The sequence below is a fragment of the Anser anser genome, assembly GCF_964211835.1.
Source record: "Anser anser genome assembly, chromosome: 2".
Classification (NCBI taxonomy): domain Eukaryota; kingdom Metazoa; phylum Chordata; class Aves; order Anseriformes; family Anatidae; genus Anser; species Anser anser.
The window spans coordinates 140183369-140210084 of NC_139721.1; the positions used below are offsets into that span (position 1 = coordinate 140183369).

The 26716-nt window shown below is 39.9% G+C and overlaps 1 protein-coding gene across 3 annotated transcripts in view; it reads right to left on the bottom strand.

Annotated features, from left to right (window-relative positions):
- RUNDC3B (RUN domain containing 3B) overlaps window positions 1-26716 on the bottom strand; it is a 53434-nt gene extending 26718 nt beyond the window's left edge. For 2 of the 3 annotated variants that reach the window (XR_014580475.1, XR_014580476.1), the window contains exons 1-6: window positions 26333-26713; window positions 19777-19892; window positions 11382-11515; window positions 8300-8385; window positions 4170-4259; window positions 921-1001 (exon numbers count right to left, since the gene is read on the bottom strand). Coding sequence is in view for 1 of the 3 variants with exons in the window: in XM_083826038.1 (XP_083682164.1) it covers window positions 921-1001; window positions 4170-4259; window positions 8300-8385; window positions 11382-11515; window positions 19777-19892; window positions 26333-26436 (611 nt within the window). In the remaining 2 variants the exon portion in view is untranslated. Of the gene's footprint in view, window positions 1-920; window positions 1002-4169; window positions 4260-8299; window positions 8386-11381; window positions 11516-19776; window positions 19893-26332 lie in introns of all 3 variants that reach the window. The other variant, XM_083826038.1, reaches the window with a different exon arrangement.

Here is a 26716-nt window from a genome sequence, read left to right on the forward strand (position 1 = left end):
ACTTAATCTTTTCTTCATAATTTTAGGGCAAACAGTATTATTTGAACATAAGTTGTATTTGTTTCTAAAAATGCAGAACAATAAAAAAAATGGTTGTCATTATATTAAATAATGATAAATTTAAATGAGAGTTGTGGTTATAGTGAAGACCATGTGCCTGTTATTTCACAGAACATAAGTATGTCCCTAGATAGTACGCAGATTCAGCGTTAAAATATCTCCATATCATCCAGAATCAACATATGGCAGAATATTCAGACATCTGCCTCAAAGATGAGCATTTTAATTTATCCCAATACCTATCTGAAATCTTCCTTTATAACTATGCTTTCCACTACATCAACAGCATTTACTACTTGATTTTTTTTCCAGTAGTCAGATTCCTGCTACCCTATGATTTGCTGAAAAGTTTTAATAGGGTGTTAATATTTTATCAAATTATTTATTCTAAAGAGTAACAGAAGTTATTTGCTTCAGATGTGCATTTTGAAGATTTGTTTTTATCATGCACGATGCACATGTGAATCCACACATTAGACTTCATTTACAAGGTCAAGCAGAGAGCTCAACAATTTAAGCCTAAGCAATCTAATTAAGGACAAGCCACTGACCCTGCTCTTTTCTGGCTCAGATCATGGTCCATCGAAGCTTTTGCTCTATAATTCCATGCAATGAAAAGAAACTTTCATTGTATGGGCTCTACTTCCTTCTTCTGCAAATTCCATTACTGACGTGACATAAAAAATTCCTGATGTGATGCAATTCTGCTTTAACTGCACCATACAATTTTTCATTAATATGTTAATCACAGGTTTATATTTATATAAGGATATTATTTCGATTGTGAAATGAAAATTAAGAGGCCCAGTACAATGTAAAATTTTGACACTGACATTAAAAAAAAGCAGATTAAAAAGTACCTTTGGGTGAACTTTAGATAGGGTGTGTAATCTATGACAGCTGGAAAGTTGCCATCCAGTCCCTCCCCCTTCAGACAAAAACTAATAAAACAGAGAAACAATGGTAAGATCATTATCAAGAAAATTAAATGACAATGAAAGTTCCATTTTACCAAAAAGAAATTTGATTTTTTTCTTCACTTTTTCATAATATGAAAGGCCTAAGAATTTAACAGTGAAATCCTGCTCAACTGAGCTAGACTGTTCAGCATTACAGGATAACAAAAAACCCAACAAACAGAAATCCCACAGAATCATGGAACAGATCAGGGTAAGTGGTATAGTCCCCATTTTAAAAATATTTGCTGTTATTCTGAGTATACAGATGGACTGTGAGGGAATAAGACAAAAAGGAAATTTAGCTGAAACAAGAGAAACAGAAGAGCTGCATGTGAGTTTGGAATTATCAGTATTAAAGCTCGCTTAAAATGCTACCAGAATGCTTACGTAACCACTCTTCTAATTTTAAGTCAAAAAAAATCAGTTCTCAAAAATAGTTCAGACTTTCGCCTTTCAGTTACCTTCTGGTGTTGGGTTGCTGTAAGATGATGAACATTAATGAAATTAACATTCACAAAATGTTCTTATACTACTGTAGCTCTATAAAGCTCTCATCTGCACTGTATTCTTTTTGTACCAAATCTAAAAGATTGTATTTGAATCATATTTAATTATCAAAGAAGTGAGAAAATTAATTATGCTTCCACAAAGCCCATATTACACCCTCCTCCTTTCTTTGTCATCAAAAAACACATTCTGGCAAGACAGCTTTTGCTAGCTTAATTGAGAAGTGCCATTTTTGATAATGCGGTCACTTACGTGGTATCTGGGAATAACGTCTGAAAGGTTTTTATTTTCCAATAAAAGAAAAGAGAAAAAAAAATAGACTCTGTCCTCACACGGGTTTTCCCCATCTCCACTCCTAAAGTGTTTTTCACAGTGCACAGAATCATAGAATGGTTTGGGCTGGAAGAGACCTTAAAGATCACCCAGTTCCAACCCCCTCGCACCAGACCAGGTTGCCCAAAGCCCCATCCAGCCTGGCCTTGCACACCTCCACGGATGGGGCATCCACAGCTTCTCTGGGCAGCCTGTGCCAGTACCTCACAGCCCAGTTCCACATAGATAAGCCAGACAGCATTTATAAGAGACTTTCTAAACTGAAAAAACAAACAAACAAACAAAAAAAATCCTCAAATGTAACATGCAAAGAATGGCCATAGCTTCTCAGCCATTTAAACCACAATATTATGAATTACACATGGCACTATAAATGTGCTCCTGTAGGTCTAGGTTCCTATTTTTCCCCAGAATATTTGTTGGCTCCTACAATCTCCACTGATAAATATGTCTCCAGCGAGAACCAGTCATTACTCTGAATACTATTAACAGATACCTACTAAATGTGCTCACATGAGATATCAGAGGATAAAAGAAGGATGAGCACACTCAGACAACTAGGCTTTCATACAAATACGCTGTACCGCTGAGGCTCAGGGGAGACAAGCACAGTCGATTCATTATTATTTATGGCAGGCTTTACATACTGCAGATCTAGTCTTGCTACACTTCTTATTCATGTATAGCTATACTCCTTCCAAGTATAACACTAACACAAAAACATTTTAATTTTACATATCGTAAACTTAAACTAATGAAATCTGCTAAGATTTGAATTTGCTGTACGCAAGGCCAGCTCTCTTATCATTCTGCAGCACACTTCTGTTCCCCCACAACATATGTTTGATGATGCAGTTAATCCAATCTAATGACTAAATGCTGGCAAGAGAAACTATCCTGGTTTTTTCACATACACACACCCTGTTTTGGCTTTGTGTTGTTGTGGTTATTTTTGGCCTTTTAAACCCCAACCAGACATCCCCTTCTCCTCCTTACTGTGGTATTGGCACTTATCTGATTCTATGATGAGCTAGTTCAGCCAGCAAGGCCTGATTTTTTTTTTCCACTTTAGCATCCACTTTCAGTTCCATAGACAGCTGAGCTAAAGGCTCACTGCCACCAGAAAGAAAAGACATTTCTCAATCCCTTTTTTATTTCTCTACTTCAAGCTTCATGGTCCCATCATCTCTGCCACTAAAAGGATGCGTTGTGAATCGAACCAGCTGACAACAAAAAGCTACCCTGTCTTACTTGCTATGTTTGTACTCTACCAAATTAAGCTGGTTCACAGAGGGGCCCAACAAACCCCTAAGCTGGTATAAGGATACACAGGCAGGAATACATCTCTACAGGCCTTTTGGCTGTAGAGTCAATCACTCAGTGCACCCAGTGATACTATACAATATTTTCTGCTAGTTTATCTCTTAAACTGATTTGTGACAAGGATCAGTGCTGCTGGAGGGTAAAAATTAACATCTTACTGCCAAGAAACTAAAAGTACCCTTTTCCCTATGCCAAATTATGAAACCTTCTCCTAGCGGCTCTTGTTGTGTCTGTGTGGACCCAACCAAACACATTAACATGGCTTTACACCAGTCAGGTTAGAACTTCTCATAGGCACTCTAGTGTTTTTACCTTACATATCAGGCTCATATTATCGTGACATTTTTTTCTTCCCCTCCCCTTTTTTTTTTTAAATCATTATCATCTAGTGTGTGCTTGCACCTTCCTTACTCCCCCCCCCCCCCCCCCCCCCCCAAAAAAAAGTTAATTGTATAACAAAGCACACAAAAATCTAGCTAGATTGCAAAGGTAAATCAGGTAATCTGATGACATTTGTATTGTAATTAACTGCACTCAAACTGCAAATTAAACAGTGGTTTGCAAGTTAAGCTTTTAAAATCTAGAAGTGCTAAAGATGCTACACCCTCTATATATGCAATTACAATGCTATCATTCAATACCAGTGCACAATCACGTACTTAATCTCACTGTTTTCTTTATGTCTTAAAAATAAAAGATTCAGTTGTCTGTAAGCTTCACTTAGTAGATTTGATATATCTTCTGTAATTACACTTCTGATTGCTTTCAGGATTTTGATAACTGAAAGAAGGACCATGCAATCATTCAACTATATAAGCTACGCCATAATTTAGTTCTTAACCAGAAGAGCCATTCATGATCTTTTTCTCTCCCTCCTCCTTAGTTTGGTCACAAATTATCAAGGGAATCTAACAATGTTTTCTATAATGCATCGATTTATAAGTACTTTCTATGAGCATTCTATTACAAAGCACACGAATACAATACCTGAAATCAATTGCATTGAGTCCCAGCAGCATGCCAGCAAGCATATTTGCTTCCTCACCAAGAACAATTGCTCCATCCTCATAAAATCTCCTTCAAGAAAAAAGAAATTACTTCAATTAACACCATTTTGTCTCAAATAATGATGGTTTTCATAGTTAACAGAGAACTGAGAAATCCAGTTTAAATAAAAACAACCCATGTTGTTAAATAAAAACAACCCTAGGGGCACTCATATTTCATTTCAAATAAAGCAAACAAATGGACTGAATAACATGGAACACCATAATCTTAGAGTACCTAACAATAGAGACAGAACTAAAAAGAATTTGTAATATTAGGCCTAAGAAATGGTAGATGGACAAAACGCAAAGCAAATGAAGACAATCTTTATTGCTGAAAGAAGTCGCACTGTGTACATTCAAAAAAAGGATTTCATGGTAACAACAATAAAAAGTTCTAATTATTTTAATTTTCTCCTCACAGCTATCAAAGAAGCTACTTTCAGACAGAAATGTTCCAAGTGCAGAGCACTGCAGAACAGGACCTACCGCTGCCATGCATGTCTTTGTGATAACAACTTGTAAATGTATAAAAAAGGCATTTGATCTGTTTAGCATAGTAACGCACAAATTTGACTTCCTTTTTAAAAGATTCTTGGTAGCAGCAGAGGAAGAAAGGTCAGCGAATAGCTGTACATTACACCTGAAAAAAGGGGAAGTGCGTGTTGTTCAGCGCTAAATGCAAGGATGAGAGGTCACTTACCTGAAACTGAGATGCACTGTCCACCTGTACATTCTGGCAATCAGTGATTGCAAACAGGTGCCAGGTTATTGATGACAACCTATCTTTCAGACAAATAATGGTAGCAACACTGCCCTACTAAAAGCTCCATCTGTTTAAGAACTGCATGAAAGCAACCAAATGGCTCAGCAATAGCTCAAGTTGGTCGTATGGCAAACATCCAGAAAAGACATTTGGGGGCACAGCTCCAAAATGTTTGGACTTCATTTTAAATGCACACAGCCAGAATTCCCATTTTTGTGGTTTCATAGCAGGCATCCATTTGCAGCATGGAAACAAGATGTCCAAGAACATGGATGTTTACAGTGGAAGCAAGAAATCCGAGAGACTTCCTCTGGGAAGATAACTCCAGTTTCAGGACTGTCATCTGTATGATGTACAGACTCAGTAACCTAACCCTTGACTTCAGGAAACATAACAGGAGGCTAAACTGGCAACTAGTTGAGACAGAATACTGTGCTAGATGGACTTCACAATCCACCTCTTAATTCATGAGTTAGAAACAATGCTCCCAGTACAAGCGACTACAAACCTTTTCACTGCCACTTATAAAAATCACTGCCAGGTACTGCTCTGTACTGTGCTCACTGTATCTTGTAAAATGGTACCCGGGAAGCACTCACACACAAAAAAAGACATGGCATACTTAAAACAACAAGATGCAGATGTTAGCTTTACAGTTTCTTAAATCAGCAACAGTAATCCAGCCAAAACTTAAAGCCCCCTTAGAAAACTCACAGATCTTTGCTCACTGTTACAGTTGGCATCTCACAACAGAAAACACAGTCTGCTTTAACGTAAGACTTTCTGTTGACCAATTTGTTAGAAAAATAATTGTGTACCCATGCTTAGTCTAACCCTGTACCAAGTGTAAAATGAAGACCCTACATTAATAATGAGCTGCTTCATTAAAGGACTAGGCCTAAAATCACATAGCCAAGCAAAACAGCAGGATTCTAATAGAGCTAGCAGTATGATAGATTTATCTTACTCTACATACACACACGAAATATGTATAGTGTATATATATATATATGTAGTTATTAAATATACACATAGCACAATAAATAACTTAAAATGTTAAATAAATTGTGCAAAGCATCACCAGAAAAAATCAGGCCGCTTATTAGGTATCTGAAACGACACGTGGTAAGGTGAGTGTGCCCATTATTGCTAGTGGATCTGAAATCCACATCACCAAGACCTGAAAGTGTAATTACTAATTCTATTGGACATATTTTCAATAATACTTCAAAACAAAATCTGCACTTATTACATTTGGATTGCAAGAAAGATGGTTTCCTAAATCTATACCATTGAAAGAACATTCAAATATATGCAATATCAACATGTTCATATAAATTAATTTGAAACTCCTAATAAAATAAGATCACTCTTATCCACTAGCAAACAAACTGCACTAGCAAACAGGCACAAAGAATGTACTACTTAACTATATAGTTTGTGACCCTCCTCTTCCTCCTCATCTCCCCCTCAAAAACCCAAGTGACTCTTCAGTTTGAGGCCACACGAGTAACTTTCTTTACCAGAAATCTTTGCGTTATCAGCTTCTTGTCTACTGCAAATGCAAGCAGATCTGGATAAAATAAAGATGACAGGACTGGAAACTTTCATAAAATGGGATGTTTACCTAGCTGTGTTTCAAAGTCATCTTAATATTGGCAAAACATATTGAGATCTGTGGGAAAAGAGTACTATACGCAGAAATAACATTCTAAATTAACAGAAGTCCTTACAGAAAAAAAATTCTTATTAAGTAATCCTTTCAGTTTGTCTAAAACTGAGTTCAACATAAAGTACTACAACATGGGCAAGACTTACATCACAAATCTATTAGACACCCTTGTTACAAGTATCATATAATAAAACAATACACTCTCTAGTACCAGTCCAAACCTGTGAGAACATTTTCTATTGCAAAACATATTCTTGTCCATAACAGCTTTTACCATCAAACGGTACAGAAAAAAATTGCTACATATTTTTCATATTACATCAAGAATCCATCCTAAGCCTGATCTCTAGTTCTGTTCTGTATTTCTCAAAAGTTTCCTGGAATTCTCCTTTCTTCTCCAAGGAAAGTTTCTCTGAGTCTAAAAAATGTCTCTACAGCTTTCTGTCAACATTATTTAATTTCGAAAGAAACATAATTGTCCCTCTGTGCTTGGCTCTGGTGAGGCCACACCTTGAATACCATGTTCGGGTTTGGGCCCCTCACTACAAGAAGGACATTGAGGTGCTGGAGTGTGTCCAGAGAAGGGCAATTAAGCTGGTGAAGAGTCTAGAGAACAAGTCTTAAAAGGAACAGCTGAGGGTGCCGGGGTTATTTAGCCTGGAAAAAAAAGGAGGCTCAGGAGATAAGGTCAGGGAGACCTTATCGTGCTCTACAATTACCTCAAAGGAGGCTATAGCGAGGTGGGAATTTGTCTCTTCTCCCATGCACCAAGTGGACAAGAGGAAATGGCTTTAAGTTGTGCCAGGGGAGGTTTAGGTTGGATGTTACGAAAAATTTCTTCACTGAGAGGGTTGTGAAGTATTGGAGCAGGCTGCGCAGGGAAGTAGTTGAGTCACCATTCCTGAAGGCATTCAAAAAACATGTAGGTGTAGAGCTCATCGACATAGCTTAATGGTGGACTTGGCAGTGGTAGGTTAAAGGTTGGACCAGATGATCTTAGAGGTCTTTTCTAACTTAAATGATTCTATAACATCTTCATGTGCAAGGACATGCACCTGGGTTGGGGTAATCCCAAACATCAGTACAGACTGGAAACAAGAGAAACATGGACCTATTAGATCAGTCTAGAGGAAGATCACGTCCAGAGGAAGGCTGCCCAGAAAAGTTCTGGTTGCCCCAACCCTGGAAATATTCAAGGCCAGGTTGGATTGGGCTTTAGGCAGACTGATTTAACGGGAGGGGTCCCTGCCCATGGCACGGGGGGTTGGAATTAGATGACCTTTAAGGTCCCTTACAACACAAACTATTCTACAGATTTATGATTCGATCCCTAACAGGTTACAATTTCAGAATTAGTTTCTTCTTTAGAGAAGTTTTCTTCTCTTTTGACGTTTGAAGAATTCCAGACAAATTTCCACATTTTTTAAATCACAAAGGAATTTGCAATTTTTGCAGTTTTACCCATGCTAAAATCTTATCAATTGATGCTAAGTCCAGATATCTTTTACTAGGTTACATCTATTCAACTAGTGACATCCTTTCCCACACAAATCAAGTAGAATATTCACTTCGAAACCCAAGTCCCTCACTTCAGCAACAATTGCTAAAATACTGCAAAACTAGTCTTAGAGACCTGGTTGTTTTGAAGTCTCTCAGAGCTGTGGAAATATATTCAGACAAATGTTTTTCCATAAGTGCTACTCTGATCCAGGCTCGACCCTGCAAGAAAAAAAAAAAACAAAACAGATATCAAATACTTAAGTATTATAAAATGAAATAGTTAATTTTACATCTGAAAATGAATGAAATTGATTTACTTGAATGACATTATTGTGATTTTCAAAATTACTACTAAACAGAACTTGTTGTTGAGTAATAATGAAAACAAAAAAAATGCATTCTTACAAATAGACATTGTGAAATAAAGTTCACCAAAATTTGAAGGGGAAAAAAAGATTTTGCTTAAATTGTGTACTTTTTAAATTTTCTTTTTCTAAATTTGCCTTTTTCAAAATTTCAAGTGCATAGGTGGTAGCAGACCAGGGCAGAAAGCTTTTTGTTTTGAAGACCATGGTATTAGAAGCATCCTACCAGTTCCACTGTAAAGCAGCAGTAACCCAAGTGAAGGTGATTTAAGTAAGAACTAATTCACTGCATTCATTCAAATATTTGTGGGATCAATTAAAAAAATAGAGACTTCATAACTCAGTGACATATTTTTATATCATCTAATTTGCATAAATTATATTTTTCTCAATAGAGACATCATTACAGAAGGTGCACATAATATAAAGGAATGGACAAAACAAACCCAAGAGGCCTAAAAAACTTGTAATCCAAAAGCAATACTTAATTCAAAGAAGTTTCAATTCAACGAACAGCAGCTATAAAAATAAATTTGAATGCTGCACTATGTTTATACCTAGCAGATCTAGTGGACAGGATTACAGTTTACAAGACATTTCTAATGTCTGCCTCAGTCCTGTTTGTTAATTTGCGAACACTGGGAATGTTTCCTGTAGCCCCTATAAACCTACAAATAAAGTAACCTTTCTATTTAATACATTTGGTGCTTATTGACATCTAGCTGAATATCACTATAAGCATTCCACCAAAACCACCTGTATTAGATTACAATCCTACTTGCAGTTTATATAGACGTAGATCAAATTAAATTTCTAATGAGATAGGCAGACGCTAAATAGCAAATATATAGTACTTTATAAATACCAGCAACACAGCAAAAGCTTTAGTCAATTACACTAAAATTAAAAGGATGTTTCCCTGGATAGCTGCCTTTATGTTGCAGCTATTTAGAACACACACAGTCGAGCCCTGATGATTCTGCTTAACCAACCACGAGCCTACACAGCTGCAGTGAAAGCAGTGCTAGCTGGCATGGGCAAACACATACTAACAGCTCCCAGACGGAAGCAGAAACACCTCTGGACCACAGGTAAAATTGATGCATGCCACTAGTACCTGTGTCAACATGCCTTCAGCCTTTTCAGATATGAAAACATCCAAAATTCTTCCCATACACACCTTTAAAAATTTAACGCTGCTCTCTACACTCATTGCATAAATTAGCTTTTTTGTTGTTTATTATTTGGCATGGAGTTTTCCACAGTGTAAAAGAAAAGTTTAATTTATGTGTAAGAATATTTCAGAAAGTAGCTTTGCATCTTATTATCTACTGAATTTAATTAAATATCCGTAATTTATGGGATTAAATTTTGGAATTCAGAAAAACTTTTAAAATAAATCTCAAGTATAGGCTATATAATCATCAGATTCTAGGATGTGAATCACTCCAGAAAATGTCTGGAGATAAGTTTTCCAAATTATCTGAATTTCTGGATCTCGACATAAACTGCCTGATTTAATCAACTCCAGTGAACTGAGTGCTAGGAATAGGACATAGTATTCAAGGTAGGAAAGCCAGTCAATAGCTTTTTGTCATAGGGGCTCTAGCATTTCAAAAATTCTTCAGACAAATTACAGATATAAATATAGAGATATTATTTTAATGTATAAAATTTAAAACTGAGTCTATACAAAAGAAGAGAGTAGCAACAGACATAGTAAATAAGCTGTTCCACGACAGTATGGATCATCAGAGTAGCTGAAGATCTACTAGATTCATGGGGCTGTTTGATCTAAGCGTCATCATCTTTCATTTATGGAAGTTGTGATTCTGTAACTAACTCTAACTTGAAGTGCGTTAACCACAATCACACCCCTGAAAAAAAAATTTATACACCACAAAGTTTTTGTGAACAATCTAGAGTACAATCAAAATCTGGAACTAAAATATTTTAAAAACAGACATGAAACACAGTTTGGATACCTGTTAAAACAACTACTTCCAGTAAAGTTAGGAAAAAAAAAACACATTAACTTGTACATCCTTTTCATACTACTTGTACTTCAGCCTTGCTTGGTAAAGAGAGAAATGCAAGCTACTGAAAAGCATCTCAATCTACTAAAAATACCCATCATCTCTGTCCAACAACAAACAACATTTATTCAAGATGTTGACCTATGCCATCTCAGCTACTAAGATTTACTGAGAGGACATTTGGTTCACATGTATATGAACATACTACATTGTTAATTCCTTAATAATTTTATGGTACCTAAAATCAGAAATTATGATGTCATTTACGTACAGATCCTTTAAAATGCTGGATCTTTATTACCAAATACATTTGAACCCATTTAAGGCTTCCTACACAGCCACACAAAAAACCCTCAAGAGCTGAACCCACTTTTTCTATTAGTGCATAAACTGCGTACAAAGTAAAATGATATTTATGTTAGGAAAAAAAAAATCTACAATTTTAAACTATATTTTGTTTATGCCCACATGAACTTAATTTCTCTCAACAGAACGCATTTTCCAAAAAATGGCGTAAGCTAAAAAATACGAAGGCAATAATTTTATGATACAACATACTTAATGAATCCAGAATTTGAGATTTCTTCTACTGCATAACATAAATTTAAAAGGAAACACATTCAGATCAAAGATTTTTTTTCTTTCTTTTAAATAAATATTTACTAGGTAGATATCAAAATAATTATTTCAAACAATGAAAAATGTAATAGGGCAAGTTTAGTCATATGTTTTTTTTCTGGGTACAGAAGTGTCAGCTACCTTTACATGGAAGAAAGAGTAATATAAAAGTCAATTTGGCTTTTTTCTCCCCTACCTTAGCTCTAGAAGAACCGACATTCTCCATGTTCTCAATACTGCAGATGCAATTGTGAGAGACTTTTCGGCAAGCTACTCGAATGTAGTCCCAAAAACTACGAGGACTTTCATAGCCGAACCAGGTGATTTGACCTTAAATCAAAATACAAGATATGTAAAGATTTATGAACCTCCCTCCCTGCTTATTGGAGATGAGTATAATTAAAATACCTCCCTGTGCTTCCTACACAATGCCTGCAGTGACGGTATTTTATACCAGCAAGTCCACAAATTCCTGAAAACCATCTGCACAGGTGGAAAAAGCAACTTGCATTATGCAGCTCACTAATTTGAAAACGATGTGAAAGAAGTTTGGGATTTTTGTGTACATGCCTGTATTTTGTTGGTTTTTTTCCTTGTTAGTATGCTATAGTAATTCTCAGAGTACTACATAGGACTCTTTAGTCACACCAGAGCACACACTGTTGTGACTCAAAAATACGATGCAAGAAGTAAAGAGCATTTTGTTCTTTACATACACACAGATACACACAAAAAATGACCGGTCTTTGCTGTTGTGCTGTTATCTTTATTTTAGGAGCAAAGTTGAAATTTTTCATAATGTGCTTTCAGAGAAGGAGAAATAGATTAATGACCAAAAAAGTTTTGCATTCACAATTTACTTTTAGAGTACACACAGAATACTCCTTGGGAAGTTAACCAAAATGAATTCAGCAAATCAACATCTCTTCCGGATCGTTAATTAAAACCATTCATTATTATATTTTTTTTTCAGCTTGGGATGTGTTACCATTAGAAAACTACCGCACACAAAATAAATTTCATTGCAGAGGCAACAGTGAAACCTCATTTTCCAAACTTAACAGCACACAGTTGCAAAGAAATATGTAAAAAAAAGTAAGATGAATATTGCCCTCTGGTGACTGCCATTATTACATACATACAAAACCTTTTCTCTGTATAAAATAAGATCTTATTTTTAAGCTAATTTTATTTCATGCCTTGAGTTGTACTTCTGAAGCTTTACTAGTTTATCAGAAAGACTGGTAGTTCTTTTGCTTGTTAGAAAGCTCAGATTTCAAGAAAGAATACATTAGACCGATACTGTAAATCACACATGCTGAAAATAAAATGCCAGAAGAAATGCCAAGGATATCTCCATCTAGTGTGACTTGTCTTTGCTTTAAGTATAGCTGGAGTAGTGTCAAAGATCTGCCCCCTGTGATCCTAAGAAATTCAAGTGTTTTGCTTTTGCTTCCCCCCTGAGGGTGCAGGCAACTTGACTGTGTGGCCCATCTGCTTACTTTGCCACATGGATTTATTTGATAAATACAAAGCTTGATAAAGAACTTAAAAAAATAAAATAAAAAAAAAAAGACAGAGACAGAGAGAGTGGAAGAAATTAATATATAGAAACTTAATATGCCAAAGGAAAAAACAAAATCCCAACATGCTGTAGCAGCAGCAGCTTCAGATCTTCTCAGCTCTGAGGACTAAAATAAAAGCATTTCTGTAAGGTAACTGATCTTATGAACTTCCCCTTTTTGAAATGTCAAGTGTAGTGGACAGCAACAACAATTCAACAGTGTTTTAACAACACCAAAAGCTACTGGTATTTTTCATATTCTTTATCTATATCAGAAACATTTCTGCCCTGGGGCTTATACCAGCAAAATTAAATGCAACTGAGGCGTGAAGATGACTTCATGTCACTAATCCCAGTCCCAGCTACTAAAGGCAGCATATCACACAATGCTTCTTCACAGACAGAATACATTCTGCAAGAAACAGACAGTTTTGCTCTATAGTTTTCTGAAGTCAAAACCAAAAATACCTTCATAATAGAGATACGTACCAGCACGCAGCACTTATTTGGCTTACACTGATCGACAAAGCAAGCTGGGCATAATTATGCTATGCTCTGCCATAACAGCGGGCTACAACCTCACGGCCAGCTCTGCACAAGCTGGTAGGATGGATTCCAGACTTCAGGGGGAACTGTCCTCGGGCCTTTTCTGAACCAAGGACTTCTGTATTTCACCATTTTCTCCCTGTAAGTGAGGTGTTGCCCACACTCTGGTAATTGACACCATCCTGAGAAAAACATCCTTAACCATTCCATACACCAAAAAAAATTGGAGAAGAATGACAGAATAGTTAGAGTATATTTTTAAAACTGCTAAATAAGATCCTAACCTGTATATTTTCTACAATTTCAAACACTTTCAGTGTATGAGATTCTATTTAATCTTTAATTAATGAACTTAATGTACACAGCCATGAGAGCTCTCAAGAATGAGAAATGAAAATGCTAAAACCAGATCTAGGTTTTAAAGGGTCCTAAAAAAATTGAAAGCTAGTTTTAGCATATAACACATCCTCTGCCAAAGCTCTTCTTAAGGAAGGAGCAAGTTTCCTGGGGGGTCCAAACTACATAGAGTATGTGGCCTTCACCATGAAGTTTACGGATCATCAAAAGATTCAGAGGCTCACAGCTCTTCCAACAGGAAAGGCATCACTGGTTTTGTCAGCCAGTCAAAACTGAATATATAGCTTCCATGCTGACCTAACAACATCAAACACTGTTCAAATTAATTTGATTCTAGGTTACAGAAATACAAAGCAATTAGAAACACTATTATGATTTTTCATTTATTTAATCACATTTTTAAATACTCTTGCACGCCTGTTCATATCAACCCATCGCTTGCTCCAGTCTGGAAACTAAATACAAATATCCACAACAAACACTAGCTGGTGCAGATCTTCTCTCACTCCCGAGAAATTCTTCTCAAATAAGCCATTAAAGCAGCTTGATTCCTACTCATTCACGGTCCAACTTCAGATTTAGAAAAAGTTGCCCCGTTGCAAAGCAGTCACAATCAGGATGTCCTAAGGTACAGGTAGGCTCTCCCCCAACTTCTCCATACCTTTATTTAGTTTGCAGAAAATTTACCTGTTCTGCAAATGTCAAGTTTTAACACAACTTGTTAGTAATAAAGTGGCATGCTATTCCTCTGAGGAATTTCCACAGTACGTACTCTTTATTTTGGGCCTCCAGAATGAATCAGTGAAAATTTACAGTAGTTTATAAAATAGCTCCCCAAAACAATTACAATTCATTTAAGATTATTTTCTCCACACAGGAGAAAGAACGAGCTAAACCACAAAGTGCACAAGAGCCCTCCTATTTCTTTCTGGCCAAAAATAGTAATAGGGACACTATGTGTACATAAATATTAAATCTAGTAACAAAAGCTATTCTGCTTAGAACACTTTAACATAATGTTATCACACCAAATAAAGGGCCATTGCAACTATATGCTTACATTTTGTCTATTTCACCACAGTAGGGCCTTCAGTACCTCCATAAGGTAGCATTTTCACCTCCACGACATCACCACGACGTTAACTCTTACTGAGCAACGTCTGCCTCCCAGGATGAGCAGCATTACCAGCTGCACCTTGCTCAAAGAACCACGCTTCCTCCCCTCTGCCCTAGGCCTGCAAGCCCAAGCTCTCTTCTGCAGACGTAACTCATGCTCTATCCCTTTGTAACCCCTGCTTATGCTTTTAAAACTTTACTAGATTTCGGGGAATTCTGATCAATACAAATTATATTAATACTCATTGCTTAAAGAAAATGAGGCTCTATTAAATAGCAGTTAGCAACGAGTTTTGTTTTTTTTTTTTTTCTGAAACTAAAAAATAAGTAAAATAAAAACCATATGGAAAGGGATAAGAAGTGACAGAAAAGTCTGTCACTGCTTCAGAAATAAATTACGTAATAGTTCAGCTTACTATGAAGTAGATAGCGTTAAAACTGGATAACATTTTATTTACCAGCACCATCACTCATATGGCCATTTACCATCACTGTTGCCAGACTACTGATAATGCATTTTGTCAAATATTTTGTAGAATAGGGAAGGGAAGACAACTATTACGTTTATCTTTCCACTCAAGCAGCACTGACCACCCTAGGGGCTCACTACTCATAGTAAGTTTTCTAAAAGAAAAGAAAACAAACTCCAGTCACTACAAATTAGGGATAATGTAGATCAAGACAGACAGAGATAAGCAGCTTCTAAGGACAACTCTAGCAGAAACGTCTGACATTTTTATAATACCTTCTACATGTAGATACAGGATAAAAGGCATGTGAAGCTGTGAAAGCGCCAAAATAGCAAAGTACAGCACATTTTTGTGTCATTATGGTGGTATGTGCAAAATAAGCATACAGTATGACAGTAGTTTTCAGAAATATGTTAGAGATGAGTTTTCAGAAAAACATTAGAGATGATGACCATAAAAATCTACAATAGTTTTTGTAGTTCCTCCTTGCTAACTCCACTAAAATTAATTTAAAATAAGAGAAAAAGGCAGAAAATATACAATACTGTAATACAGTAAAGACGACATATACATCACTTTGAATTGGCCTCAGGTACTAAATTAGCTAGGATATATCTGTGATCAAATCCCAAGTACTGTTGCTGGACAATTTCCTATGCCCCTATCGTTTCTGCACTAACTATGCACTCAGCTGACTTGATAAAAAGGACACTTACAGAAAGATATTTGAAAAAATTGTGGCTAGCAGTGAATACAGGAAGCCACTAAGACAGTTAAGAGGTATGGCTAAATCTCCACAGTACTGAAAGATTAAGAAAGAAAAAATTCCAAACTATCTGGACAAAAAAATGGCTCATGAAATTATGGCACCTTGCAGTTAAGATTATTAAATACACATACATTTGTACACAAATTTGTAAAATCCCCATTCAGAACTATAGCTCCTACTTGGTTTAGAGACCTTAAAATGTTGTGGATCCACTCAGAAAACCACTAGTCTGCTGCATTATGAAATCATGCAAATTCTTATGCTGAACAAGGAACCTAAGAGCTTTGTCTTCTGTCTGTCACTCCTTCTCTCCTGCCTTTTCAAGATTTTCAATTGTCCTGCCCATTAGTACCATATCTTGCCAGCAGGCTTGAAGGACACACACCCTTCTCATCATGATATCGGACCTACTCTGCATTCACAGTTAAATCCAGCACTCCTAGGGAGTACCGCACACAGCATCACACAGTACAGGGATAATTCTCTTTCCACTTTCTGGAGCAGAGGGCACTCAACGGCTTCCAATCCCTGCAAAGACAATTTATGCTTACCCACACGATCTTCCTTGTGGTAATTCGAAAACAGGCCGTGAGCCAGACCACTTTTTCTAACAAGTGGTCTATTCCTGACTGCTTCTTTCATCACTGGTGTACGGAGGTGGCCAACGTTTTGACCACAGCATACTATGTTATCTTTTATGGTACTGCTTTGGGGTCACATGCACCAGGTCTGCTGTGGCACATGAACAGATAGCTGCATTCAAGCAGCAGTCACACACCTCCATTGTGTGAGCTGATAGAGTTATGCTAACCTCATTTTATTACTAAGCAAACGCCCACATCTAAACCACTTTTAAGAAAAAGAGCACTTTGGTTGAAGTGTGCTCATGGGGAAAGTCACTGGTTTTCTGCCTGTTTGGTTGGGACAAAAGCAAATACCAGGGAAAGGGCGGGGGCATGAAGTCAGTGTAAAAGAGGTCAAGAAGATTTTTTTACAGTGGCAGGTAACACTAAGATTAGTTTAACAGAAATATAAACATTTAGCTAAGCACAAAATGACGGTGAAATAATAGAATCACAGAATGGTTTGGGTTGGCAGGGACATTAAAGACCACCCAGTTCCAACCCCTGCCATGGGCAGGGACACCTCCCACCAGACCAGGTTGCCCAAAGCCCCATCCAGCCTGGCCTTGAACACCTCCAGGGATGGGGCATCCACAGCTTCTCTGGGCAGCCTGTGCCAGTGCCCCACCACCCTCTGAGTGAAGAAGTTCTTCCTCATATCTAATCTAAATCTCCCCTCTTTTAGTTTAAAACCATTCCCCCCTGTCCTATCATTATCTGATTGAGCAAAGAGTTGCTATCCACCTTTTTTATAAGTCCCCTTTAAGTACTGAAAGGCCGTAATGAGGTCAATCCGGAGCCTTCTCTTCTCCAGGCTGAACACCCCCAGCTCTCTCAGCCTGTCTTCATAGGCGAGGTGCTCCAGCCCTCTGATCAACTTCATGGCCCTCCTCTGAAGCCGTTCTAACAGCTCCACATCTTTCTTGTGCTGGGGGCCCCAGACCTGGACAAAGCACTCCAAGCGAGGCCTCACAAATGCTGAGGGGTACAATCACCTCCCTCCCCTGCTGGCCACTCCTCTTTTGATGAAGCCCAGGACGCAGTTGGCCTTCTGGGCTGCAAGCGTGCACTGCCGGCTCACGTTGAGCTTTTCATCCACCAGAACCCCAAATCCTTCCCTGCAGGGCTGCTCTCAGTGAGTTCCTCTCCCAAACGATGCTCATGTCTGGGATTGCCACAGCCCAGGGGCAGCACCTTGCACTTACGACTTTTTGAACCTCATTAGGTTCACTTGGGGTCACTTTTCTAGAGAAAATAAACATTCTCTATTAAGCTGCACAAGAGAGGAAAAAAAAGAAAAGAAAAACCCAAACCACCCAAACCACCAGGAATGTTGTTTCCTGACCCTTTTGCTATTCTGAGCTGGCAACAGCAGCGCAGCTACCTACGAAAACTCAATTTGAAAACGGTGCCCATATTGCCGATGGAAATTAAAGATTAAGAATTGTTATTTGCCGTGGCTTTAGGAAAGTTAATGTCTATATACTCAAACTCTCAAATCTGGCCCATCTGTTTAACAACACTGCCATGAGATTATCCTGTGATACAATGGAGCCATTTATGTTACCACAGACAAGCACATCAGGTATGTTCTGCCTGCCTTACAACATTTTACACAACCCACTGCAATCACCAGTCTGCTTTTAGCGTGCTCCCACTGACGCTAAGTATGCATTCAAAACATGTTAGTCACTTCCATCAATAAAATGCAATTTCTTTCAAGCCCTGGGTCGTATAATATTAAATACTCTTAAATTTTGAAATGTCACGGTACATTATCTCAATTTCCCTTTCAAGTTTTTAAAGAATAAAATAATTACTCGCAGTGATCTAGCTTATTGTATTCCCCATTTTCAACACAATGCACAAGTTGCTGCTTTTTTCCATATTTTTATTTAACTCTGTAAAGTTCCCTGGTAATTACAAGGGGAGGACTTTAGCTTTTTTGATTTTCTCTATTTGTTATTTGATTTTTTTCCTTGCAAATTCTGTTTGCCTGTAACTGATTTGCCAACCCGTCACAGCTTCTTCTCTGTACTGCCCATCCCAAATAATAAGCTGTGAAGCAAAAGAACACTGGGAAAAATAAAAATAAAAACAAAAATAAAATTCATAATGATTTCTGCTCAAACATCACAGTGGAGAGGGGGGGAACAGTCTAATCTCTCTGCAGTGTCAAGTTGCTAAATACCCATAATCGCTCCGATAATCTTTGTCACCATGTGACAAACACTGTGTTCCTACCCCACTGTGTGAGTTTTTTCTCCTCCTCTGACAGAACGACAGCAGGTAGTAATTGTGCTACTCAAATGTCAGCCTACACACAATATTGTTCACAAAACTTAGTTATGAATATTAAAAAGCAAAAGTATGAAAAGGAGTGGATTGTCATATTACACATCTATATTTAGATGATGTCCTTTATAATCCTCAAATAATTTCAGAAACCATACACAGAACCGAGAAATGAGGAGAAGCTTCCAAAGTCCTTTTCTAGTGACTGTTACTGCTAAGGCACACTCTGTCCTTTCAGCAAAGCAGCTTCCTCTAGAACAATCAGAAAATGCAAACAGACGTTTTCTTGAATTAGAACATCTGACTGTGACACAAGAGGAGAATCAACAACTGACCTTTCTCAAAAGCAATTTAATCCAGATCCATTACATTCCAGTAGCAAAAAAAAGCCAGCTTCACTGCAGGGGGAAGGGGAAATGAAATGACCTAAACACAGTACCTGGAAAAGCAAGCAACAAAAGCAAGGAAGGGAGAAAGACAAGGGAGCAGCACCACAGACAGGGCCTCTATACCTTCCGTTAAAGCAAAAAATGCCACAGTCGTCTTTCAGTCCCAGAACACTGACTTACCATAAAGCACAAAAGCAGACAGAGCTCAGCACCATGGCAACATCCACTTGCTTAATTACCAGCCGAGAAGGCTTCCAACATGAACATCACAAACACGCCTGACAAAACTGTTTCCTTGACTTTTTCACAGTAATGTACACCATCAGGAAGGCAACAGCGAAGGGGCAAACACAAAAGAAAGCCAACACTTTCATTCAGCATCAAGGAGTTTCTATGAACTAGTTTCACATACACAAACTCTCCCAGAAAAAGCATCACCAGTAACTACGTTTATTAACATACCTTTCAGCCGATGACTTAGAATCTGTTCCAGAATGGCTGCGAAATTATTAAACTCGGGGGAAGTGTCATCTATAGTCTCAAAGCAGGAACGGTCAATCAGAGTCTTGACTGAAAACCTACAGTAAAAGCAAAGGACAATCAGAAATTATATAGACAGATATCGGTCCTCCATATTGGGAGGGTAGTTTGTATAAAACAAATGAACAAAGACCCAGAAAACCCCCTTTGATTGCCAGTTCAGTCAGTCAGAGCAATGCAGACACAACCACACAAAGAACTTGCCTGGAAATACAATCACCACCACTGGTCTTCAGCATAAAACATTACAGATTCACAGATTCACAGATTTCTCTAGGTTGGAAGAGACCTCAAGATCATCGAGTCCAACCTCCGACCTAACACTAAGTACTCCACTAAACCATATCCCTAAGCTCTACATCTAAACGTCTTTTAAAGACCTCCAGGGATGGTGACTCCACCACCTCCCTGGGCAGCCCGTTCCAATGCTTAATAACCCTTTCGGTAAAGAAGTACTTCCTAACATCCAACCTAAAACTCCCCTGTCGCAACTTTAGCCCATTCCCCCTCGTCCTGTCACTAGGCACGTGGGAGAATAGACCAACCCCCACCTCTCTACAGCCTCCTTTCAGGTAACTGTAGAGAGCGATGAGGTCGCCCCTGAGCCTCCTCTTCTCCAGGCTGAACAAGCCCAGCTCCCTCAGCCGCTCCTCGTAAGACTTGTTCTCCAGACCCCTCACCAGCTTGGTCGCCCTTCTCTGGACTCGCTCGAGCACGTCCATGTCCTTCCTGTAGCGAGGGGCCCAAAACTGAACACAGTACTCGAGGTGCGGCCTCACCAGAGCCGAGTACAGGGGCACAATCACTTCCCTCGACCTGCTGGCCACACTGCTTCTTATACAGGCCAGGATGCCGTTGGCCTTCTTGGCCACCTGAGCACACTGCTGGCTCATATTCAGCCGACTATCCACCAATACTCCCAGGTCCTTCTCGGCCAGGCAGCTTTCCAACCACTCATCTCCCAGCCTGTAGCTCTGCTTGGGGTTGTTGCAGCCCAGGTGCAGGACCCGGCACTTGGCCTTGTTGAACTTCATGCAGTTGACCTCAGCCCATCGCTCCAGCCTATCCAGATCAAAACAGATTAAAAACAGAAAGAAGCATACACCAGACTTTCTGTGTAAAAGTGAACTAATTATATTTTCTAATTATTTTCTTCTCCTCTAAAATATTTGAATAAAGCTGGAAAAAAAGAAGCACTCACAGGCTTCCAACATCAGTTTCTTCATAATGCTAAACATCATGATTTTTGCTTGACGTTTCCCTCAGTACTCCTTTCACTCCTAAAATCTATGCCCAAGAATCAGAAGTATAAACTCTATTCTGAGAACACTGTAATTTTATCCTAATGCAAGAATAATCCAAACATATTATAAAACAATGAATTTTCATGCACTGTTATCTCTGCGCATTAACTTGGACAGGCTGATTTCCCTGAGAATGGGGTAATCCCTATTCAGCATCACATTACTTTGTTAAGCCAGCACAGCTATCAATTTAAATGATCCAATACTTGAATTTGGAAAGGCTGCATCAAGCCACTCGCAAAAGCAGACAAGACGCAACCAGTCATTCAGTTTGTGTTAGTTGTGTTTAGTTGCACCTGCATGTACACATCTTTATTGTTATTCAGAAGAGGATAATTTAGACCCCAAGAAACACGGCAAAAATGTGCATTTCTCTTGCCTTCCCCATTTTATCATAATCAGGTTTCACTTTCTGCTCTTTGCTCTTCAGCTTTCAGGCAAGTTTGGTATGTCCTCAACTCCAAAAGTAATGCTTTGTGGAGGTATTTATCATGGTTTTTGTTTTGTTTTGGTTTTGCAACAAGCTGTATCTGTATTAAAGGATCCCTCCTAGAGCCTGAGGCCATGGTTTCAGCACACCTGAACTTAGACAGAGGCACCTCAGGAAGCTCTCACCCCATGCCCTGCGCCGAGCGCACAGCTCCCAGCTGTGCCACTTCCCTGCCCGCCGGGCCCACTGCCAGCCGATCGCCGGTTCTTCGTACCTGGGAGCGGTGCAGTGCCTCTTAAATACAGACACATCCATAACAAACACGGCTCACAGCATCTCACCACCAACCACGGCACAGCTGCAGAAGCAGCATGCTGTACAGGCCAGGAGAGAGACTTCCTCAGCCAGCCGTACGGTTTCCAACCGCTCTCTGCTGTCAAAGCAACTTCGCCGCATCCCTAGCGGAGACAGCGCGGCCTCCTGACGCTTATTTACTAAATGAAACCGTCCTCGATTACGCTCAAACTGAATTGACATATATATCTCAGGAGTTTCAATTCAATGATGTTATCCTAAGTAAACTTCTGAGCAAAGACTCCCCACGCGACCCTTCCTGCAGGTTTCTCCTGTGGTTTTAGTGCTTTGGGCCGGGCAGGGTAAGGAGGGGGAAGCCTGGGGGAGGAAGCTGCTTTTGCAGTGCCAAGTTATGACTCAGTTTTGAACTCCTCCACGTTTTTAACCAATTTTAAGTAAGTGAGAGACAAGCGTGCCCACCAGTAAATTTATATCTAGTCAGTACCGCTGCTATTGATTACTCTAATGGCGGTAATGACTGCTTCCTCAAAGCTGCACCACAGCTAGGGTCTGATTAGAAAAGAGAGTCTAACTGCTCATCAGCATTAATGGCCATCTTTTCAAGTGCTCCTATTACTGCCGCCATGCTCGCTGTAGGAGTATTATTTTCCATCTTTCTGCTCCACGCTTTCACCACAAATTCAAACAGCCCTGTATAGCTACGGCGAGTTGGGCTGGAGTTTGCTATTTGGAGAACTGACAGGGAGCCCGAGTGCGGATGCCCAATTTCCACAGAGCAGGAAGGTAACAGCGCTACCACGCAAAATCTGATCGACTGGAAATGTCTTTGGGGTAAGTAATTTTACTCGTTCATGAAAGATGCCTCGTTATTTCCAGTGTTCAACACCTGCCCCAAATAAGAAAGCCCACGCTTTTCCTCAGTTACGCAGAACCACCGGGGACTGAACGTCAAAAAAGAAAAGGTCAAGCCTGAAGTACACAGGAGCTATTAGGAAACAATGTCTGAGCAGGCACAAAGTCAGAGGCTCATGACAAGCAGCTTTCTTGTTTCCCTTTGTGGATCCCAACCACATATTCTCTCCACTGGGCTTCTACAACAGTCTACCTGTCGCTCTGGAGCGACAGGCTACGTACATTGCAGAGGCTAACGGAGAAATTGTACCAAAACAGCATGAAAAAAAATAAAGTGACATGAAAACTAACTTGCAATGCCCTAAAATGAACTCTTTATGGGCTGTGGCATCAGAGGAGCGATTTATTCCCCAAACCTATTGCTCCACTGCAACAACAGGGTTTGGGCTTTTTGTTTTTGTTTAGCTGTGTTTTATTCATCCCCAACCCAGTAACTGCCATTGGAGGGACACCAATACCAGTGTTCCTAGACAACGTGTGATCCCCGATGTTTTCTGATCCTTAGATATTTGTCTCTGTCACAAACATAGTCCTGCTTGAGCCGAACCACAGACGCAGAAACAGCAGAGTTCTCCAACCTTAACAAGAGCTCCTGAACTCTTAGGTAGGAGAGAAACATCCTTGAGTAAGAAAGGTTTCTATAAATCCTTTTTGGGCAGGTTCCTCCACCATTTTTCAAGATGCACCAGAAGGTCTCCCAAATCCCTTGGATAACTCCAAATCAAAGCCAAACTTTTTCTGGATATATCCCAGGTCAGAGGTGTTTTTTCCAAACTTTTACTGCACTTTTGAAGACTTACAAAGCAGCAACAAGCTTCTAATCAGAAAAGGAAGTAGGCGGAAAATTTCCCTGCTATATGAATTTGTCACTTTTCACTGTCAGATTCTGATCCTCTCAGTTTTCAGATGAATTTAGGGATCTTTTCAAATGTATTTAGTTTGTAATTTGGGAATCAAAGTAAAACATGTCACTGTAAAGAACAAACTATTAAAGTAGATTAATCCCCAGGATGATAAATGAACACCCCATACAACACGGCTTGTACGTGAAACCAGACAGTTCAGCGTCACTGAGATGCAACAGCTTCGATGCATATCAGTGAAATCACTATTTTAAAATAATCACATTTCCTGCCAGTTGTTCCATGCTGTATTAGCATTCTGCAATAGCTAAGACCCTCACTTCCAAGGCCTCTCTCTGCTTTTCTGGTGGTCCTGTATTCACGTGGATCTTTGATTTTAGAGAGGACTAGATTAAAACAAAAGAAAGATCAACCTCAGAATCCCTGCTTATTGGAAAGCTCCCCAACTTAATGGAAAATGGAAGGCATCAAAGTCTGGAGAAGAAAGGTAGGGAGAGAAACAGAGATTAGAACACATAATGCTTATTTAAACAAACAAACAAAAAAAAAACAGGCTAAAATTATTGCAATTTAAATCACCACTGTGCGGTTACACAACCACAACCACCTATTTTCTCATACAATTAGTTTAGGGAAGCCATCACTGCTTCCTGTGGCTACACTGGCACCCAACATTTTAGTAGAAACCATCTCTTCCTTCCAAAACTGTAAATTTCAGAACCTACCCACATCTGCATGAAGAGTTAGATATCATCACTGTAAGAAAGTACTAAAAACCTAAAGCCTGGTCTAACTATCAAACAAAAACCTGATAAACTGAAGCTTTGACAAAATAGTTCATTAAATTATTAGGGACTGTTAGCTGACGGTACTTCAAAAGAATATCCTCCTTGTAATCTCTCACTTTCACAGGGTACCAAGCAATATCATCCAAATATAATTGAATCAATTCATTGGAGCTATTTTTACCAGGATTTTCTCATAGTCCTTTCCGGTCAAAAACTTGTGACAATTATTTTTGCAGTTTTGCTACTACTTTGGCTACTCCTAACTAATAACACTTTTCAATAATGGCAACAATGCAACAAATATTTGAAACACTTTCACCCAAACTGGCACAAGAATAAAAATGTAAAAATGTATGCAATCCATAAAAAAAAAAAAGCTCCTTTTTTTCTCATCACTCTTTCAAAATTTAAGTTGCCTTGACAAGCTAGGAATCTTAGGTTTTGTGAAGATATAGCAAAATTAAATTGTTTTACAGAAAATAATTAAATACGCCTATTTTGAGTGCTTTCTGCTGTAATTCATTGCTTCATATGTATTTGTGTGAAAGCCCTCAGATTTCCAAGATTCTCAGAAACTATGTTACAACACCATGACACATACATGAAATAAGCTCAAGAAATGTAACAGCACAGAACGCAAAATAATTTTTCTCAATTGATGTGGCAGAATAAAGCAGCAAGCTCTGCAGAATACAAGACACTCTTTTAAAAAGAATTGATTATATGCTGCACAATTGTGCTATTACTTGATAAAACTGCTCTTTTCCCAAGCCTGGGGATTGGCAATATCAGTATATCTGCAGTAACAGCAGAGTTGCCGTTGAGAAAACTGAAAACTTTTATTTCTTCTATTTAATCTGCTTCAACAAGCTTGATATATATGTATAATATATATATATATATATATATAAAATAGATGCTGCTCTGAAAGCCAGATACTAGGATTTGGAGGAATACTGCACAGATTCCTTTGGGTAGCTGGATGATACAGGTACCCTTTGTAAAATCCATTAAACGGTGTACAATAAAAGAACAAAAAAAGGGGAGGGGGTGTCCCAAGCCTTTTTTAAAAGTACTGCTGTAGCATTAAGCAGTGAGGACAGAAAATTACCTCCTAGTTGTTGTGATACACTTAAAATTTGCAAGAATTAAAATTACATCACATCTCACGTAAGACTATTGGAGACTTCCTCCAGAAAATGCTCAAATTTTTTGACACCTGGAGAATGTAGCAGTTGAAAGAAACGCACTGATGGCCTCCCCGCTGTCAGCACACCCGTGTGTCTAAAAGTTTGCAGTGGTGCCAGGGGCCGGCTTGGTAACGCCGCACGCAACCCGGCCAGGAGAGAACAGAAAACCCGTACACGGGAAACCTCGGGAAGCATCCCTGAGCTCGTGCAGCCCCAGCACCGAGAGGCTAAGCGTTTATTTTTTAACGCAGCCTGCCTATCTCCGTACTGCGGATCTCCTGATCCAGATTTTGGGGATGAAAACATCCCCTCGGCGCCGCCTCCCCCGGCAGCGCGGCGGCGGGGGCGCACACCTGGCCGCTCCCCCGAGCAGCCCGGGGCTCCCCCTCCGGCCCCGCACGCCCTCAGCGCGGCTCCAAACCCTTTTATTTTTATTCTTTAACAGCGGCACCACTCTCAGCTCGGCCTTCTGGGGCCCTGCCCGTATCCTTCCCCCCCCCCCCCCCCGCCGCGGTCGAGGCCCGGCGGCTGGCACCCAACCCAGCCCCGGCGCTGTCCGTGCCCCTCCTCGCCGAGGCGCTGAGTCAGGGCGGAGGCTGCGGGGCCGCCCCGCTCGGCCGGGGCTCGCCGGGCACCTCCGTGCCGGTGGAGGCAGGGGCAGGGGCCGGGGTCTCACCTGCACACCGTGATCAAGTTCCGCCGCTCCACCGCGGCGTTGCGGGACGGGACGCTCTTCCTGCGGGCGGCGGCGCTCAGCCCCCCTAAGCCGAGGGACGCCATTTCGGGCGGCCGCCGCCGAGCCTTTGTTCCCGGCCTGGCGGCACGGGGGATGCCGGCACCGCCGCCACTGCCGGAGGAGGAGGAGGAGGAAGAGCAGGAGGAGGAGGAGACCCCCGCGCCGCCGTCTCCGCGCCGCAGCAGCGCCCCGAGGCAGGCGGCGGGCCGGGCGGCGAGGAGGAGGAGGCGGCGGCGGGGTCCCCGCAGCGGGGCCGGGGCCGGGGTCGGGGTCGGGGCCGGGGTCGGCTCGGCCCCCCCCGCGGCCGGCAGCCGGGCAGCCACG